This window comes from Lonchura striata, chromosome 3, assembly GCF_046129695.1.
Source record: "Lonchura striata isolate bLonStr1 chromosome 3, bLonStr1.mat, whole genome shotgun sequence".
Lineage (NCBI taxonomy): Eukaryota > Metazoa > Chordata > Aves > Passeriformes > Estrildidae > Lonchura > Lonchura striata.
In genome coordinates, this window is record NC_134605.1 from 59,382,778 (window position 1) to 59,403,216 (window position 20,439).

Genomic DNA, 20,439 nt, shown 5'->3' on the forward strand with positions numbered 1-20,439 from the left:
GCCAAGTTTGCATCTTAGAAGGAAGGGACTCCAAGACCCACAGGGAATTACTCAGCAACAGCTTCAGCTACTCCCAAGTCCTGCAGGCTGGATGGACCTTTATCTAAAGGAGGTAAGCAGGACAAGGAAAGGATCCTTTCCCCTCTAAAGAACATCAGCCCGTAACCTGGGGAGAGGGTAAATAAATATACTCCTTGCTATCTGCACCATGTTTGCTGCCTTCCCACCAACCCCCACTCCCCTTTCCCCTCTCATAGACACAGGTGTTCTCAATCCAGAGGAAACTGAAAGCCCAAAATTGGGTCCTTCGTATTTTGTCTTCAGGAACTTCTATGCCACGGTATTACTGAAATAGGGAGATGCCTCATTGTCTAATATTCTGTTCTCCAGCAGCTTCATCTAGATGAAGAATAACTACAATCTTGGAGATTAACCACTGTGCTGTCAGGGAGAACTAGGCTGGAGAAGTTTGGGGGATCAGAAATGCTTATTAAAAAGTAGATTTATACTGTCTTTGTAAGATGATAAAAATAAGTTGATGCTTTCTTATCATGTATCAGCCATAGCAAATCATTATATAAAATGATCCAAGAACTTTAAATAGAGAAGTAGACCATTTTTCCCTGATTTGTATTGTTTCTGTTAGTTTACGAACTAGTCTGTAAATTCCCAAGCAGAGACTGCAAGACTTGAAGCTCTAGGAAATGCCTGCAGCAGTGAGCTACTATTGTTCATCTGCCACAGTGGCTTCCCTAGAAAAGGGCAATTGGGCATCTGAGTGGCCACACAAAAGAACAGGGCATCACTAATTTTCAGTTACCTCAGGTCCAAGGAAAAGTAAACAAAGCTGGGGGAAATGAATTCGACAGCTGTCCTGAAAATCAGCTCTGCCTGGTTGCAGGAGCAGGAGGCCATAGTCCATAGGACTCATTTGCTAAGGCCAGGTGTACACACTCTCCTGCCAGCTGAGGGGAGGGGGGGAGTTTTGGAGTGTTTGGGGAGTTTGGGCTCAATTGTAAAGGAGGCAACTCTCATGTCTTAGAAGGGGTCATAAACCATCAAAGACCCTCGGACTCATTCCTGAGGTCTTCCACCAGAGGTCTGCTCTCTGCCAGGGAGAAGGTGCTTGGGCATTCCTGCGTATGCCTGAACATATAATAATCCATTAAACTCCATGTTTCCTGGGGCCCTCACTGGGAGCAGAGTGAAGAGGAGCAACAGAATGCCACTGGATCCATGGGGGTGATGGCTATCTTCCTACTTAATCTGTTTCTCTTCTAACCCGCTCCTCTCTTCTATTTCTCTGTCTCTCTCCACCTGACATTTACTGTTAAATAAAATCTGTACTATTGACTTTGGCACATGGTCTCACCTGCCTTTTGGTTCAGGCAGAAGAATCTAATAAGTGTAATCAGATTTTAATATTATGTCAATTCACCCAAACAGAAAGGAATTTTTTTAAAAGCAACACTGCATGAATTCTCCTGGTCTTGCCTTTTGTACTGGCAATTTTTCCTTTGCCTGGCAGCCTGTACAGGCAGAAGCAGCTCTGCTTTAGGGCCCTGCCCATCCCACTGTGATGACCTTCTGCAGATAAGGTCAGTTAGATTGGCTACACGATTGCTGTACAAGTCAGTAGTTCTAGGCTGGGAACAAACATTTTATTCACTCACTGTCAAAGGCATTCAATGATGAAGTGATTTGACATCATCAATTCAGAAACTTCCATGAACTTCTCAACCAGTTACAGACTTGATCTCAGCACACTCTTCCCTGTAAAGAGAAAAATTCAGATATCTTATTCTAGTAGATACTGGAGTGAGTTTTTTTTATAATTTAATCCCTGCAGTTCTAATTTTATGATGGAGCTGCACCTGAGAAAAGGCAAGTGCCCAGTAAGCAAAGCATATCCTTGCAAGAAAACCCTCCTGTCATCTCCTCTGCCTGCCCCCAGCCCCAAATTTACTTCTGAATATTGCCAAGATCACAGAAGTTTGACCTCAAGTTTCTTTTCCCTCAGACATAAGATATCCATAAACACTCTAGTTAAACTTCAACACCTCTGCATGTTAGGTAGAAATTATTTCTCAAAAAAAAAAAAAAAAAAAAAAAAGTATGAGGTTTATGATTCATCCATTTGCAAACACAGCTCTACCTAGAAAAAAAAAAAAAAAGGGCTAAAGGGATATTTTATAAACCATGCACATATTCTAGAGGAGTTCTGAAAACCCAGAAATATTACAAAAAGACCACAAGACTAAATGAAAGTAGGAAAAATATTTGAGGGGAGAGGACAGGATGAGGTAGGGGAGACAGAAAAGGATCTTTCTATAGCTTGTGCTATGGAGAAGGGCAGAAACAAATGTAACAACTGTAGGTCTGAGAAACTGGAGGTGACTGTGGAGGGTTGTACTGAATAACATTATGCAACATTGTTCTGGGCAATAAATGGTGACTCTACAGATGTCTCAAATTTTGGAAATTACTGTTCTATGAATAGTCTTCTGAAGTTGGCCTTCTCTACAGCCAGAAAAACCATCTTTGCTGTTGTTGTTTTACGGCTTTGGGAGGGAAAAAACAGAAGCTGTTCTGCATGTTGTGTTTCATTTGATTCCTGAGAATTCAGTAGTTTGGTGGAGTCATTTTGGCTATGACTTTAGGGAAGTGGTCAGTTCCCTAAACTTTTATTGACTTGCCAGTTATTTTCTTGTTTTCTGGGAGGGCTGCATTTGGAGTAAAAATGCAAGGAGGGCTGGAGCAAAAGCAGGATACATTAGGAAGGTTTGCAAAATGATTAAGACCAAAGTAGTGGCATCACAGTAATATAAAGAAATCGAGATATATAGGATAATTCAGTTTGGCTATGCATGAGTTGTTATGAGACATATATATGTCAGTCTCAAAAACTTAGATACTTAAAAAGTCAGATTTTATTAAATCATATTCAAAATTTCAAGAAGGCATAAATATTTTTGCCTTAATAACATCCTTGAGGTTGCAAAGGCAAGAGGGCATTGTATTTTAATAACTTTTTATTCATCATTACTTTTATGCCTCATCTCTTCTGCCAGGAAAGTGCTGTTGAAATATGAGGCATTCCCTATGCAAGTTTGTTCATTTGTGCTTTTCAACATGATTCCTTTGCACCAAAATCATATCTCCAATATACCTGTTCCATTCTGTTGGGATGTTTCTAACAAGAACTCTGCCCCAAGCTGTGTTGTCTGCTTGTGTGCAACAATTGCAATCCCCAAAGGAATGCAAGGACATGACTCTTGAAGACTGATATCATTTAAAGGTGTGTACAAAATACTATGGCTGCTGTGGACAAGGTGGTGAAAACTTATGCTAATCTGACTTGCTGCTCTTTGATGCTAAGGACACCTTGAATATTTTCATCAGGCAACTGAACTTTTTTTTTTTTGACACATGAATTTGGGCTAGCTTTCAGACATTGTTTCTAGAGGGAAAAGGGAGGAGGTTCCTCAGCTAAATGCAATATTTTTTATTTTTCCTCATTAGGTTTTGCCATGTAGGATCTTTTGATGAAGTCCTTAACAAAATCAGACCAAAAGCATTTAAGGAAGGCAAAAATTACAATATTATCAAATGCTTTACCAGGAAACCATTTGTCTGATAAAATTTTCTTTATCTGACTGATAAAGAAAAAAAAAAAAAAAAGGGGGTTGTAAATCAAAATGAGAAAGGAAAATGCAAATTATTTAAAAAATTGTTTAACCCAGTTCTAAGATGAGCTCCTTTTAGGAGTTGCTTGTTTTGTTTTTTCTACTTATGCAGGGTTGCAAAAATTTTCCATGGATACTCATTACAGAATACTTCCCACTGTGCTGAGTAGTGCCTAATGACTATTAGTCATTATGGTGCTAATAGTACTGATTTGCTTTTAATGGGTGTTTATTCTGTGAAAGATGCTGTGGGTAAGGGGATGAAGAAGACTTAACACAATGGCACAGGACTGGGGCTAGTCCAGGCTGCTGTGTGGGAGTCATCTTGGATGAGAACAAATATGTGACAATTGCACCTCTGAACTGTGCTGCTTCTGAGGTAGTGATGGGGAAATAATTTATTTTAAAAATCCAACAAACCAACAAGGCAAATCAACTAACCCGAAGTGTCAGCTTGAAACTCAGGCAACAGTCTAGCAGTGGAGTCTGAAGCCTGAGATGCTGTGGCATTCCTGCTTAGGCTGTCTTCTCCCTCAAAGAGGATTAGAACAACCTGGACAAGCTCCGCACCAATCAACCTATTGGTGGCTTTTTTTCCACCAGGTGTAAGAGCAAGGTTTGGTGACATGCAGTGCAAGGTCTGCAGATGTTATCTGGAAAAAGCTCAAGAATTTTTGTTTTAAATTATTAGTCCAAATGCAGGTTTTCTGGATGAATAAACAGGTGACTGTGGATATCCCTTGAGCTGGCAGCAATGTACTTCGAAGAGAAAACTCCAACAAGAGGCTGTGAGCAATAAACTAGTAATTTGCAGGGAAGTCTGGGTTTGGATTGCAACCTCACATCCTACCAGGGATAACAAGAGTATGGTGCTAAAATAACACAGATGCTCCTGGAAATGCTGAGGAGTCAGACTCTGGTCTATACTTAGCACTATGAAATTGCAGTAGAGCACCCACAGACTAAAATCCATCACATGTAGACTTTCTATTTCATTGAAAACTGAGATTTTGCCTATTGCAATGTCAGGCTTGTAGGGACAGAGAGAGATGAATGAAGCTAAACAAAAAACTAAGTCATTATGATTTAAAGTCTGTGAAATGCCACTATTTACTGAAAATGACACATTGTGTATCTGGGTTGGAAAGAAGAGGTCAACAACAGCATTGGTATCAAATGAGCCTTCTGAGGTTGTGACCACAGATGGATGTGTACTGTGACCACCTTCTCCAGCTTCCAGAGGGTCTGGGAAAGATGCTGAATTAACTTTTTCCTTGAGGAGCTCTGTTTCTAAAGCAGAACCATTATGGGTCCAGATATGTGACCTCCCGAGTGTTATGCTCCCAGAAGAAAATGTTGATCTCACTATGGTGATATTTTTCTCCTGCTGATTGAAAAAAAAAAGGAAAAAATAAGAAGAAAAAGAAAAAAAGCTTCTTTTCCTGATAGAGTAGTGTATGAAAATAACACTTGTCTTCAAAATGCTGTATCATAAAGAAATCATGGACTGGGGAAGAATTTTTTGTTTACAAGGTACTTATAAATCAAGCAAGGAGTCCAAACTGGTATCACCTGTGGAAAGTGTTGACTACAGCTCCTCCCAGAAGTCCCCACAAACAATCCATGGTTACTGAGTTCAGCTGGTATAGCCACATGTCCAAAGGTTGCTTATATAAGTCTGAGTTTCAGGCTACAGTCTCATGGGTATAGTAACAAGCCTGACATCACCAAAAATTGGAATATCATGTATTAATGCTTTGGATTTGTATTGTGTACTCCAAGCAAAGATTTGTTTAGTTATGTTTGGAATACTCCAGCTTTGGTGAAGTGAACCTTAATTTGAAAAAGTTTGTGCCTAAGAATGTCAGGCAGCTGTAAATCTGTACTGTAGTGCCTGTACAGGAGCACCAGACAGCTGCTTTTCTCCTGATGTTTAGAAGAAAAATCTGCAGTAGACTCGAGTTCAACTGTCTCAAAAACTCTAGAAATCTGTCCATAATACCTGCTGGTTTTCTGCAGAACTTGCATAGTGTCTTTGAAAAAATGCCAGTGATTTGTAAAATAATATGTACTGGTAACTGTATCCTCAACATAACTGTTTTATAAAAGAATAAGAACACAAATATATAAATAATTATATTAAAGTAACTTTTAAATAATCAAACCAGGCATCAAAATGCCTTTTCGGTGTGTGAATCCTGGCAGAGGGGACACAGCACAGCAATGCTTGTCTTCTTCCCTGGTGGCAGAGCCAATTATACTTTGTCTCATTGTTTTGCACTGGAAGCTCCTGCTCAGTAGATTTTTTACCTAGGATTCATACCAAGGGTCAGTCTCTTTCAGCATCACAGCTTTCAGGCTACATTTTCTGTCATATACCTGTGGCTTCATTTTTTTTACACTTGATCTTCTGGTTCTGAAATTTTTTATTCCTTCTCCAAGGCTGTTGTATCCTTGGATTTTATTGATTCAATGTCAATAGGTGATATCTTTTGTTAATTTTAAGGATTTTAATTTCATTGCATTTTGTTGAATTCCTTTCACTTTCATAGTATGAGTGCTTGCAATTCTAGGTTGCAAACTTGACAAAAACATCCATGACCATGATAATCAACTCAACAAATTCAGGAGAAAGGTCCAGACACTTTCCTGATGGCCAAGTTGAAAACATCATCTCTTGGAAATCTCACATTAAACTCACCATTGAATCAGCAGGCAAGAATCTCATCCCTCAACCTGTGTACACTTTATATGCACACATTTATTTATAAACTCCACATTTAAACAGAATTTTCTTTGCTTTAACTCACTAGTCATCTTGTGTGTTTGTAGGTGCCTGGGCGTGGGGATGGGAGTGTTATATATGCAGGAACAAAATGTATTGCATCAGTTCAAAGTAAAAAAAGCTCATCAAAATGCTTAAAAGTTTTAGGGATGGTAATTTTTTTCCACCAAAAAACATCCTCCTCAAAATAACAGCTACTTCTCCTGTTTGCATTAGGATTTTACCACTGACTTCAGTGAAAAAAGGTTTGAGTTCAGTATTTTGCTGTGTCGAAAAATTCTGGAGATATTTTCCTTAGATGGAGTAACTGTGAGCTAATCTAATTTGTGGGAAAGACAGATGTTTCTGTGGTTGTCCAGAAGATGTCGAGATTTGGCACCCTCTTACTGCTACATTTTTTGTGTTTTTGTGTGCATTTTTAGGCTTGACTGGCTATGCAGGCTGTTTGCACAGGGGGTAGAGCATGGGGAAGCTCTCCCTTTCTGCAGAACAGCACATGCCCCCAAAGGCACCAAGTTCCTCCTCCTGCTCTCCTTCTGTTTTGTGTTTGTTCTGCTAATTTTAATGTTATAAACAAGAGGGGAAAACTAAACCCAGAGGTCAATTATGCTCTCTGAATCCATCTGTCCAATTAGGAAAAAAAGTAGAGATTGTTCATCTAGTTTAGAATATGGGATGCCTATTGAACTTTGTGAAGGCTGCATTTTCTTACAAAAATCACACAGGCTGAAAACCTATATCCACTAGCTGCTTTCTGAATGATATCAAGATAGAAAACAAGGCAGTGAGAGGTAGGGACCAGGAAGTGCCTTCCTCCCCTCCAAAAACAGCTGTGCTGGCTTGCACACAGTCAGATAAATACGTTAGGTACAGAACAGCAGCCATGGACCTCAACTGCTGCTTCCGAGATCAGCCACCTAACACAGCTTGCTAACAGGAAGAATGATGATGGATCAGAGTTGATTCTACCCAAAGGGAGAAGGAGAAAGGAGAAGAGGAAAAAAATTGTACTGATAGACATCATAATTGGAAGGCCAGACAAGCACCTCTCAGGTCTGATACAGAAAAAAAGGTGATCCTGCCCATGAGTCAGGGTTTGGCTTAGGTGGTCTCAGAAAGTTAATTGTCACCTGGGAAGTGCATTGCTCAGATAAAAACTTCTAATGAGTTCTGGAAATGTGAAATGCACTTAGCTTCCTGGTTTTACCTTAGTAAGGGTGCTCCCAGATGTTCATAGGAGCTGAGGAGCAAATAGCAAAGATCACAGATCCACAGAATGGTTTGGGTTGGAGGGGACCTTAAAGATCATCTAGTTTCAATCCCCCTGTCATGTTCAGGGACACCTGCCACTAAACCAAGTTGCTCAAAGCCCCATCCACCCTGGCCTTGAACACTTCCAGGGATGGGGCATCCACCACTTCTCTGAACAACCTGTTCCAGTGCTTCGGCACTCTCACGATAAAGATTTTTTTTCCTAATATGTAAGTATTATATATCTAGATCTCTGTATCTAGTATCTAATATCTAATGCTAAAAAGCATTTAAACTGTCTCTGTCCTGTGTGGCAGGTTGACAGACAGTTAGAATTGTAATTAATTTAACAAACATATATATGAAGCATAAGCAACCATTTTAAAATGGTACTTTATCCTTAAAAGTACATATGCTAAAAGCTATTCCTCCCCACAGAACACCAGCACCAGAGCAGATACACTCAGTGAAAAGTAAAAACCCTGAAATTAGGTTAAATTCAAACAAAAGGGAATGATTTCTTTCCCACACCTGAGGAGACCTGTATAGAAATACCATTGCTGAGGTATTCCCTTGTGGGACTTGCTATGAATCAGTGCCCAGGATTACACTGCACCTAAGTGCCTCCTTTTGCAGAGGTGCTCATAAAAGGGAGGAAAAGACAACAACCACAACCAAGGGAAACGAGAAACTCTTTGCTGTAAAGCCTTCTGGCTTTTCCAACTGGTCTAATAAAACTTGCCCTCCAGTTTTCTCTCCCAATATAAGTAAGAAGTTTTTATGAACGCGAGTTAAGGTATTTGGGAATTTGGCAATGTCTGCAGAAACCAGCCTGCTGATGAGGAAAAGAAAGCTAAATCAGTCTGCTTTTGCCCTGAGCACAGGGCTGGATAAATATTCTTTTTCTAACAATGATTTTATTTTTGTCTCCTCAGGCAAGTTATTTAAAACATCAACAGACATGAGTCCAAACTCATCATAAGAATAGCTGAAAGCAAACCAGTCTTTATTTATACTGGTTTGAGATTAACAACTTTCAAAATGTAGATTGCAGGTAGCACAGCAGAGCTCCAAAATTATCCTAACCTAAGCCAAAGTCAGGCTGCAGCAAGAAAGAAAGGTAGAAATGGTTCACCTCTGTACTCACTGGTCTTAAACTTTTCTTCCAGCCCTGGTGATTAATGCATATCACTCATAAGAAGATTTTGCATCTCCTTAGTATGCCTATCTGAAAGCAAAGCCAACTGTGTCTTCTTTACTACTCCCTGCAAAAGAAAAGAAAAATGCATAGAATGAGAATTTAAAATTTCTAAAAGCCTTCACAAAATTACTCTCTTTACAGTGATCACTTAAATTGTAGGCACTTTCCACTTTAAAATGTAAAAACAGTTTTCAAGTATTTGGGAAATGAAGCAAGGGAAGACCAAGATGGGAATAAAGCTTTAAAAACCAATACACAACTTCTAGCTATTTACATGGCTATATTGATATTCTCCTCAGTGCTTCTTTAATCAACATGAACAAAATAAGCATGGTGCTTTGTCCTATCACCTTAGTTAAGTAGGTCAAGACAACAAACAAAAATTGAAGTTTTTTCTTCAAGATACATGCTTTAAAATATGTTTAAGAGCAACCAGGTTATCATATGTGCCTGAGGAAATGTTTGACGCTGACAGAAGCATGGGTGGAATGTGTCCCCCTTGCTCTTCTTGAACCAATGGACTTGGATCAAGATAGAAAAGTTTTCTAACTCCTTCTGCCTGTGCTGGCAGTAATGTTCCCTAGGAACCCATCCTGCTGGCTCAGCATTCCAAAGACAACATCCAGTTAAACCCAAAACCTTTCCTGCTTTCAGTTCTCTATCCACATTGAAAACAAACTGGATTGTCAGTGAAGCTGGTTTTATTCTGCATAGGCATTACCCCACTGTAAAAGCTCCCAGCTGGGTCTGCAAGGTGCTTCACTAACCATTTTGCATTGCATTGATATCAAAATCTGGATTCATGGAGGTCATTCCAATGATAAAATACATTAAAAAGGTAAATAAAAGGTGATTAATTTACATTTCACAGATGAGAGCAGAATTCTTCTATTAGAAAGATGATGTAGCTATTGGCTATCTACTTTACAAAAATTTTTTATAAGACTTCATATTAATTATCAGTATAAAATCAATGTTCAATAGTAATAAATTTCCTGCATGGAAGCTAAATTGCATAAGAGAAAAGCCAGCTCAAAGCATGCCACAGGGTACATTAGAAATAGGTTGAAACCAAACCTTTTTATGCCTTTGAGAAATCCTGCTGCCTGCAAAGGGACAGGTCACACACCTCTTGCTGGGCTGCTGTCTAGCAAGAGCACCTCAATGCCAGGATACAGCATCAGGGATAAACCAGGTGTTTGGTCACTACCCGTGATCAGGCCAAATCTTCATAATTAATTGACTCATTAAGGAACTGTAGAGTAGAACACACCTGAAAAACAGGATGTCATCTGGAGGGATCTGGGCAAGTTTAAGTGGGTTGAGGGGAATCTTATGTGGTTTAACAATTCCAAGTGCAGGATGCTGTTTCTGGCTTGAGGCAGCGCCAGGTATCACCACAGTTTGGGGAATGAACAGACAGAGAGCTGCCCTGCCGGGAAGGACTTGAGGGTGCTGGTGGGTGAGAGGCTGGACATGACCCAGCAATGTGCACTCACAGCCCAGAAATCCAGTTGTATCCTGGGCTGTCTCAAAAGCAGCGTGGCCAGCAGGGTGAGGGAGGGGATTCCTTCCTTCTGTCTGCTCTGGTGAGACCCCACCTGGAGAGCTGCATCCAGCTCTGGGATCCTCAGCACAAAAAGGACATCAATCTGTTTGAGTAAGTCCAGAGCAGGCCACCAAGCTGATTCAAGGGAGGGAGAGCCTCTCCTATGAGAAAAAAAGCTGAGAGAATTGGGATTGTTCAGCCTAGAGAAGAGATATCTTAGGGATAACCTGATTTTGGCCTACCAGTACCTCAAGGGAGCCTACAAGGCAAAAAAAGAGAGACCTCTTACAGTGATCCTTAGTGACAGGACAAGGGAGAATGGCTTCAATATGAAAGAGTAGGTTTAGGTTAAGTATTAGGAAAAAATTCTTCCCTGTGAGGATGGTGAGGCACTGGAAAAGCTTGCCCAGAGAAGCTTTGGATGGACCATCCTTGGATGTGTTCAAGGCCAGGTTGGACGGGGCTTTGAGCAACCTGGTTTCATGGAAGGTGTGCCTGGCCATGGCAGGGAAATTAGAATTAGCCAATCTTTAACATAGACCATTCTATGATTCTGCGACTTTTTAATCAGTACTTCAGTATATGAACCATGTCATGCAATGATTTGAGTAATGGACAAGCTGATATTTAGTAATGGTAGTAAGAGTTTTTAAAGAAGAAAAACACTTACTTAATCTCTCTGGGTTTAGGTGACTGCCTTCCTCTGGAAGAGGAGGTTCAGTTCAGAGAAGGTGGTAACCTGATGTCTCTCTGTGCTCCTTCCAGCAGCATTACTTATAGGCCAAGATCAGATTTAGAATGATTTAGACTGTGTTTTCTTCATGTGTTTGCTCTCCTAATGATGCAAAAAATTTCTGGTGAAGTTTCCAAAGTCTTTTAATGTGAGTTTTGGGAATTGTGCAGCCCTACCCACAAAGTGCCTCTTCTACTAGGAAAGTTTTATTACATTAGTATTGTTCTTGGGATTATAAATAGCAGCAAGTTGAAAAAGGTTGGTTTTGTCACAGTATTTGTAGATCAAGTGTGCAGCTCTGTAAAACTGGATGATTTATTTTAATGGAAAAATATTTGCTGGAAATTGGAAAGCAATAGAACTGCTATTCCTCCACTTCTACTGGTCTAAATGTTGTCATCATGATGGGGTGAGCAGTGCTGCAGAGTGTGGTGTATTGCTGGAAGACAGGATAACATCGCCCCCAAGTTCTGGTAGAAAGTTACAAGGATTTGGGATGCACAGGCTTCAGAGCTGCAGAAAAGCAGCAGACTGACCCTTGAGCTCTGCACAGACAAAATCATATAGTCCCATAGGAGATTTCAAGAATTCAAGTATTGTTTCCGTTCCAACTCTCAGCCTCCAAAATGCCAATTTTCTCCACATAGGCAAAGCAAAGCTCAGGAGCAATTTGGTGGTAGCTCCAGAGGCATGGAATAGGGATGCCTGAGCCACTGGCTCTGCCAGCACAGGGCTCCCATGATGGGCTGGGTGGAACTGTCCACCCTCCACAGCCACTGCAGCTCACCAGAAATAGCACAACTGTTTCCCCTGAGTGTTACCTCTTCTACCAGACCCACTACAACAAAACTCTGGCTTGTCTTGCCTGACATACTGCAGTGTGTCCAAAGCACTAGATGGTCCTGCTGCTTTGTCTTTTGGCAGAATGAAGATGCCAGTCAATCACAAGGTTGTGTGTGTTGGAGAGACAGAGGAGCAGGGGGTTGGACACGCGGGGGGCAGGGTCATCTGAGGGGTGTGCAGCTGTTCCTCTGACAGCCTCTGCAGTGCACACCTATCTCCAGCTTTGCTTCCCTCAAGGCATCCAGACTAGCTGGGAAATCCTATTTCTGTGGCTGTGCAGCACAGCATGCTGTGTAGGATAGTCCATCATCCATCTCAGTAACAACAGCATCCCATGCTGTGTACAGGCTCCTAAAATGTCATCAACACCACCCTAACCAAACTGAGACATGCTGAAGTACTTCAAAGTGAGCATTTTGCACTCTTTTGTACAAGTGCTTATACAATGCATGCTCTGGGAAACACTAGTTGGACTTCGGTACCACCGTTGTGCTTTAAAGGCAGCAATTTTGTACTAGATGTGTAATTCAATCATTGTTTTGAAGGGTAAATTTATAATCTCCATGTAACTGAAACTTTAGAGGTTTCTGTCACCTAAGAACATAATGCACAGTCTTATTAGAAAATTAAGAAAAAACTAAATTTAAGAAACACTCTTTATTCCTTCATCATCCTTGCCATCAGAAAAGATAAATAAGCACTTTTGGAACTATCCTAAGGAGCCCCCCTTTAGCACACAACTTCACAAAGGCTGAGTGCCCCCAATTAGGTGCCAAGGTCACATCCTTGGCCTTGACAGGGCCTATCACACACCTGCAATTTCTCCTTAAATTAATCCATATCCACTTGCAGGTGTTAACGATTTTGAAGAGAATCTAAACACTCAGCATCTCACAATTTTCTGTTTTGTCAGTAATTTGAGTCTGTACCTTTGAAGTTACTGCTATAATTTCAAGAATGGTCGACTAAACTATTCCCTCTAAAGATTGCTTTCATTTCACCAGTATTTAATTATTTATTTTCTCTAATTGCTTATGGGTTGGGTTGCTTATGGTTGCCTTGGGTGAAAGTAATTTTTGGTGCTTATCCTTTTATAAGCATTTTCTTTTCTAGAAGTTGTTTTGTAGTTTGATACAGCCCTCACACCACAGTGGGTGGTTGCATTTTGGAAATCCCAGTGACACTTGTGAAATATTGTCATGCAAATGCCAAAAAAAAAAAAAAAAGAAAAAAAGGAAGAATTATTAATTTCCTTTATGTACTAATTTGATTGGTTTTTACTGAATTAATATGCCATTTTGGTTGAGTACCATGCTCTTTCTCTTTCATTTATATGCAAAGAAAACACATTTCAAATAGCATAACTTCCTTTTAAAACCTATTTCATACAGCTTAGAGTTTTCAAGGGTCAATGTGATGTTTTGTGGTCCCTAACTTCCCCGTTTTGGTTGCCACGCTATTTTTTGTTTCCATCCAGATTTGCAGAGGGCTGGGGAACATTCCTCCAAAAGCATCTTTCTGCTCGTTGTTCTCGCCCCCGCCGCGGCGGTGGTGCTGTGAGCAGGGGAAGGGAAGGCAGCTGCTGCTGCGGGAGTGCCGGGGACCGCATGGCCGGGCTGGCCGGGGTGTCAAGGGACGTGGGGTTTTGAGATGTGCTTTTGCAGCCGTCTCACTGCAAACCCCTCGGGACGTCCTCGTTTTCCACTTAAAATGCAAAAAGAACTCTCCCGACGGGGGATCTCCTGCTTAGCTCCATCCGTCCGCCGCACCGTGCGCTCGCACTAAGTGGAGAGGCGGCTGAGAGCGGGGAAGCGCTCGTTTGCCTCCGGGCTTCCTCCCGTGGAGTTTTTCCAGCGGAGTTAAGAGTTGCCGGGAAGCCGGGGAGGTCTCCCGTCCACCGCTCTCCTTCGGGTTCCCCGGTCAGGAGGGGGGTTTCGGGCGGCTAACGCGAACTCGGAGCATCTCGGCGCTCACCCCCGCGGCGAGCGCCCGGCAGGTGCTCCCGGCGCGGCGGGGTCCGGCGGCCCCGACGGGCGGCGCGGGGGAGCCGGGGCGGCCGCAGCGCCGGGCCGGGGCGGGAGCGAACAAAGCGCTGCCGAGGGCGTGCTGCCCCGACGGGGCCGGCGCGGTGCCGCCCGCAGCGGGGGCGGGGTGACCGGGGCACCCGGCCCCCCTTCCCCACACACACACACACGCACGCACAGACACACAGACACAGACACACATCCCCCGCACACGCACACCGCGCCCGGGCACACGCCGAGACGCACAGGCGGCCGCTGGTGCGCGGCGAGAGGATGCGGCGGCTGCGCCCCTGGGCGCTGGTGCTGGGCGGGCTCCTGTGTGCCTGGGCCGGGGCCGGGGCCGGGGCCGGGGCGGCAATGCGGAGCTACCCGCACAGCGCGGTGCTGGACGGCGCGGGCGCCTACCGCCTGCGCTGGGGCCGCCGCGGCAGCGCCCTCGCCCTCCGCCTGGAGGTGCGCACCCGCGGCTACGTGGGCTTCGGGCTCTCGGCCAGCGGCAGCATGGCCTCAGCCGACATCGTGGTGGGGGGCGTGGAGAGGGGCCAGCCCTACCTGCAGGTAAGGCCCTGCTCCTTCCCCTCGACCGCCGAGCCGGGTCCTCCTCGTCCGCCCACCTTCCCCGCGCTGTCCTTCTGTCGGGACGCCCTCCTTTCCCTGCCTCACGTTTCTTCTGCAGCTTTCTTGCCCTGCATCCCCGTACCTCTTTACTTCTTCCTTCCACCCTTCGGGTTACCCCTATTCTTCTGCGTTCCTTTCCCCTGGAGGAGATACTTCTTTTCTATCCTCTCCTTGCCAACCTTCTCTCTAAACTTCTACATAGACTTCGTTAGAGGTGTCAGATTTCTTTGCTCTTTATCCAGAAGATGTGATAGTCCTATTCTCTCTCCTTTGGGCACTCTCTCCTGCCTGCCCGCTGAGCCTAAACCCGCTGAGGAAAGGGATGGGAGGGCATAATCTCTCCCAGGGAGGTGTGGCACCTTTCCCCTCCTCGCCCTGCCGACAGCTGATGGAGCTTGGCCGTCCTGCTGCCGCCTGAGCCTGCTCTTTCTAATCCCGGCGGCATGAGGGCAACATCCCGCCAGCTTCCAAGCCTGTTGAGGTCCCCTTCTGCTGCACACAGCCGGTGCTGCTCTTGTTCTTGGTGTTCCTCCTCTCCTCACCTGAAAGTGTTTTAACCCAGATATTGGAAAGGACTTACATAGTAACCACTGGGAGGACTCCTGGTACATGTCCTTGGTCTGGTGGAGCAACCTCAGAGGTTGCCCGGGTCTATTGGGTATAATTTTCTTGGGATGTTTCTGTAGTAGTCTAGATATTGTCAGGGCTACATCTGGGAACAGGAGTGTGGAACAGAGGCCTTGCTGGTGCTTACAGCAAGTCATCCTCTCCCAGAGGCACTGGTGGCTGGTGGAGTAGGAGCCATGAGAGGGGAGGGTGCCCACACCTTTAGCCCCTCTCATCAACCTGAGATCCAGCTGGCAGGAGGTGCTCTGGGACGGGGGGAGCAGGGACAGCTTGTCTCACTGGTGACCGAAAGGGCAATCAGGCCTGGAATGACATGTTGTCACCCCCAGGTGCTTGAATAATAACTCAGAGATGCAGTTTAAGAGCAGAGTGGTTGTTAGAGTATGGTCTAGGAGAAGTCATCCGTCTTCATTATGTTAGAGCTAGTTGATCTTTGAAGCTGCTGCTTAAATTTTAAGAGGTTTTCCCATAAGAATATGGATTTTCAATTTTCAGTGAATAACAATTCACCATAAGAAAACAAAATGCATAATATGATCTCCCTACTATTTGTCAAGGTTTTATAAAATCAAAAATTTTCCAGAAAAATCGATCTTTTAGTATTAATGTTTTCCTTTAAAATTTTCTTTTGCTTTTTCTTTCCTCCATTCATTTGCTGTATGAAGTTTAGGCAAATATTTGTCTTCGTTAAGTGCGGACCAGTGATTTTCAGAATATTGCTTTCTCCATATTTCAAAATGAAGATAATTTTTCTTGAAGCATAAATAAAAGACTAATAATAGTAAAAAAACCCACTCTAGGCTGCTCATTCAGCAGTGAGCTCTTCACTCACAGAATGAAAGGCTTTCTGAAAAGCTTTGCAATTCAGAAGACACACCTATTAACCATTAAAAGAAACCCCAGCTTTTTTTTTCTGGTTTGTTCACAGATCCTGTTAGGGTAAAAAAAGTCTTTTTGAGAGGCATCCAAATCTAGTGTAAAGACATCCAATGGTGGATGATCCATCACTTCCCTTGATAGTTTGTGTCAATAAGAAGTCTCTGCTGTTCCTGATTGCCAGGATTAGTTTGTCTTGACTTAGCTTTCAGCTATGTATTTTCTCTACAATATTAAAAGCTCTACTCCCCCTGCATACCGCCTTCATAAAGTTATTTATATGCTGCAATCGAGACAATCAAGTCACTGCTCCATTTTCTTTTTTGTTAAATAAATAGATTGAACTCTTTAGCATCACAGGACGTTTTCCCCACCACTTGAAGCACTTTTGTGGCTCTTTCAGCACCCTTCACAGATTTTCAACATCCTTAAAAATGGCCCCATGCTAACTCTGTTCTTCCACAGGTTTTGTTCACCAACATTCTGTTACAATTAGAAAAAGACTGTAGCAAATGCCTGCCCATAGAAGCCTACTGGTATTTTTCCTGAAACACTAATTTAGCACATAAATTGTTATGCTAAGAGCTATGAGTTATTTTGTTGCGCTTTTGAGTAGGTAAGAAATATTTTTGGTACTCTTTCTTGCCACTTGAGGCTTGCTCCATCCCCATTCCTTTTTCAATTCTAGGTAGCATGGTTTCTTTCAAAACTGAACCGAGGTTTTTTAAAAGTTGCTCAGTTAAAATTTTTCCATACTTGCACCAACAAGGAATAGCCAGAAACAAAGATGATAAACAAAATTTGTCCACAGGCTTTTTCTGGTCAGGCAGCAGGGATTGCTAGAAAATGAACAAATTGTTCTAGGATGTTGTTTCAATAATATCCAATTCTTCCCTTTACTAGACAAATAAATACAGTTAATATTTTAAAAATACATTCTGTGTTAGGTGTATACCATCATAATTTAGATTATTTACTACTGAAAAAGATTTTTTCATAGATAGCACCCTTGAAAGTATGTGGTTTTATGCCTAGCTGAACTCCATGAAATATGCACACCACATAATGAATGAACTTACTTTTCTTTTTGGTTTTAGAAATATGTTTTTATTCCATGACCATCCGTTGGAAAATGTGCATGGTGGTCTAAACTCTTAGAGAGGTCATTTTTTGGTTTCTTTGAAAGATTTGAGATGCTTGTTAGTGGCCTGGCATTCAGATGTTCTGAAACACCTTTATAGCCTTTCAAGTGGGCATTGAAATTGCTAGTCCTTTGGGTCAGTTTTGCCTTTTTCGCCCCCCCAAATTTTCTCACCTTCTTTAAAAATAGAAAGTGTTCTCAGAGGTAAGAGTTCTCTTCTGGGAATAAGCATGTAAATATAGTTAGACTACAGCTGCCAGTTAGAGTAAAAGTACATAATCCTGGCTGTGGAAGATCCATGTATTGGGGTAGAGCAAAACTGCCAAATCGTTTTCAGAGAAAAGAGAAAAAATGTTTCTTCTGGCATTTATTCCTCATCCTCTCAGAGCAAGTAAATGCTATTCCTATCATCAGCAGGCAGTGTTTGCCTTGAAAAATCCTGGTGACTCAAAGTCCTGGATATCCTGGGCTGGATTTTACTTTCTTAGTTTTCAGTGTTTCCTGAACTTGGATGCACTGAGCTGTTTGTTTTGGTTTGCTTTTATGTGCTGGAGCTGTATTTAATCTGAAAGAGTGTCTGACATAAGGAAAGGCTAAAACAATTTGGAAGCCTATGGCTCAGTTTTGTCTAAATATATTAGGATGGAAAGTGTTATGATGTCATGAAAGAAGAGTAAGTTTTTTGAAGAGCATTGGAATGATTAAGGAATGTCTCAGTTAGGACATTAACAGTCCTAACTCAGAAATTTGATACTTGAAATGGGAACCTAAACATATTTTGGGAGGACACAGAATGGATATGTGTATATATACATGCATGACTTAGTGCTTTGTCATGAGGGAGGCACCTCCACCGAGCAGAAGGAGAAAAAGGAGATCAGTGAACAGACTGAGAGCCTGTGGTGTCAGAGCAGCAGATTGTGTGATGTTTGGCTAAGCATGTTTGAGAACAAGAAGATACCAATGGGGGTCGGTATTGGAAAGCTGGGAGCTGCCTTTGTCTCTATAAGGGAGGACTTGGACTTAGGAGAGTTCATTCTTAGCAAACTGTTACCTTGAAATATTTCCATGGTCATTTGCAGCATGTGTTACTCTTAACCATATTCTTAGATTTTGCATCTAGTTTTCTTCATTCTTTTTCTTCTTTCTTCTTTTTTTTCTTTTTTTTTTTTTTTTTTTTTTTTTTCCTAATGCATCTCTTTTGTGCTTATGAATTGACACAGCATGCATTTTCTTGCTAGACCCATGCCTTTTCCTTGGTCTCCACCCCTGTCTGGAATTGTGCATCCCCACCCACAGCACGTAGCTGCTGAGAGCCCCATTTTGGGGAGAGTAATCCTCCTTGATGAATGCCTATTTTGTGCAAGTTATACAAGAGGGTTGCATTGTTAGAATCTTCTGTTGAACTTGCACAAAAATAGTCCCTACTCAGGGTGAATAGGGACTGTATGTCACTAAAAAGTACTTTATTATTCATTAGAGCCTTGCTTGTTAACTGTCACCCAAACTAAAGAATATCTGTTATCAAATGTATCCCATAGAGTTAGCTTAATTGCTCACAGGGAAGTACTTGGGAGAGATTTTAAAGGACAGAAAACAGTGAGCATTTTCAGTACTTAACGATATGCCGCTTTTAAGTGCACTCATGCCAACAGCAACAAAAGAAGTGTTTAGAAAACAACTTGAAAGGCACCAAGAGAGAGATGCGAAGCGAGTGCCACACTGACATATCTCAGTCGGTGTTTTGTTGGAGGTATTTCATGCCTTTGGGCACTGGGGCAGAATCTCCAGATGACTAATGTCTCCCTCTTGGCTTCAGTGTGGGGCATAAAGAGACACTCCAGTGTACAACTCCACTGGCTGGGTACTTTGTAGTTCCCTTTGAGAGGTACAATAGTTAGGACAAGGAAGCAACAGTTGGTGAACAAAAGATGAGAAGAATTCTGAAGCTTGTAATTTGCAGGCCTTCAGGGGACTGTTTTCAAGTGTTTGGTTGGGATTTTTTTTTTTTTCTTTGTAATATTTTTTGTTCTCCTTTGGATTTTGGAAGCACCAAGAAATGAAATTTTCCACATATCCCCAGAAATATGGAATTTCAGCAATTACGAGTGATGCAAAACTTGAAATAATGGGGCGGATGATTTAATTCCCAATATAAACAAGTACCACAGAAGTTCTAGGAAAAGGAAGAAAGGAGATTTTCTAAGGCAGATCCACAAATTTTGGGAACAAGTATCCCTAATTGTTGTGCTTGAAAATCCCCTAAGTGTTTTTAATCTTCCTCATAATTGAAGTAATTAAAATAATTAAACCCAGAAAAATTTTACTGGATAAATGTGGCTCCTCTGTAAGGAATGTTCCTTGCAATAAAGTGCAGTTCTAAGATTGTATCGTGCAGTATCTCCTCCTTACTGATTTTCTTTCCCTTAAAACACTTTGCTACATGTTTTGTCTAGTCTCTTTCTGTTAGGACAGCCTTTATTCTAGTTTCACATTTTCTGATATAACTGGAGTATAAACTCTTAAATTAACATTTATTCTTGATGTAAAGACTTGCATAGGGCTCTGGGACTCTACTGCAATGTCAAATTACCCACATCAATATGTAATGTCATGGTCCTGGGGTGACTTTATGATGCTGAATTGTATCCCCATTCATCTGTTTAGCCCAGAAATAAGTTTTCCATCTTTAAGACTAGATCTGAGAGTGAAAGAGAAGTGGTGCAATGTCTGAGGTGGCTGTATTAGAAAACATAGGGATAAGAGCTTCAGCTTTCTTGCTCACAGACTGTGTTGTCTGCAGCACGGACAGCAGGAGAGAGCTCTTCTTTGCTTTCGGTAAGTTTTTTTTTAGCTAGCTGAGGCAGAGAAGTTCCCTGGACTGTGGCTTTTCTTCTTCTTGGAACTGATCAGGCTGCTCTGGACTGAAAACCCAGAAAAGCACCGGGAGCTCACTCACACCTGTGGCCCATCAGGGTCCGGGACGCAGCATTTTCCAGGGCCAGAGGGACTGATAAAGAGACTGAGTGAGCCGAGCTACAGCCCACGACAAGGACTTTCTAAATTTGCCATCTCTTCACAACGACAATAGGTTTTATTGTTTGA

General features: G+C 42.3%; 1 protein-coding gene and 1 long non-coding RNA gene across 2 annotated transcripts in view; one reads left to right on the forward strand and one right to left on the reverse strand.

Annotated features, from left to right (window-relative positions):
- Positions 1–1,639: 1,639 nt before the first annotated feature.
- On the reverse strand, positions 1,640–15,089 carry LOC110476061 (uncharacterized). Its single transcript, XR_002466360.3, has 3 exons — positions 14,625–15,089; positions 8,870–8,987; positions 1,640–1,773 (listed from the first exon to the last, which is right to left on the reverse strand). It is a non-coding gene; the product is annotated as an uncharacterized LOC110476061 (long non-coding RNA).
- The window catches only part of MOXD1 (monooxygenase DBH like 1), a 49,545-nt gene continuing 43,224 nt past the window's right edge, over positions 14,119–20,439 (forward strand). Inside the window, exon 1 of the mRNA XM_021540691.2 lies at positions 14,119–14,630. Coding sequence (XP_021396366.2) covers positions 14,346–14,630 — 285 coding nt within the window. The 5' untranslated portion in view covers positions 14,119–14,345. The remainder of the gene's footprint in view (positions 14,631–20,439) is intronic.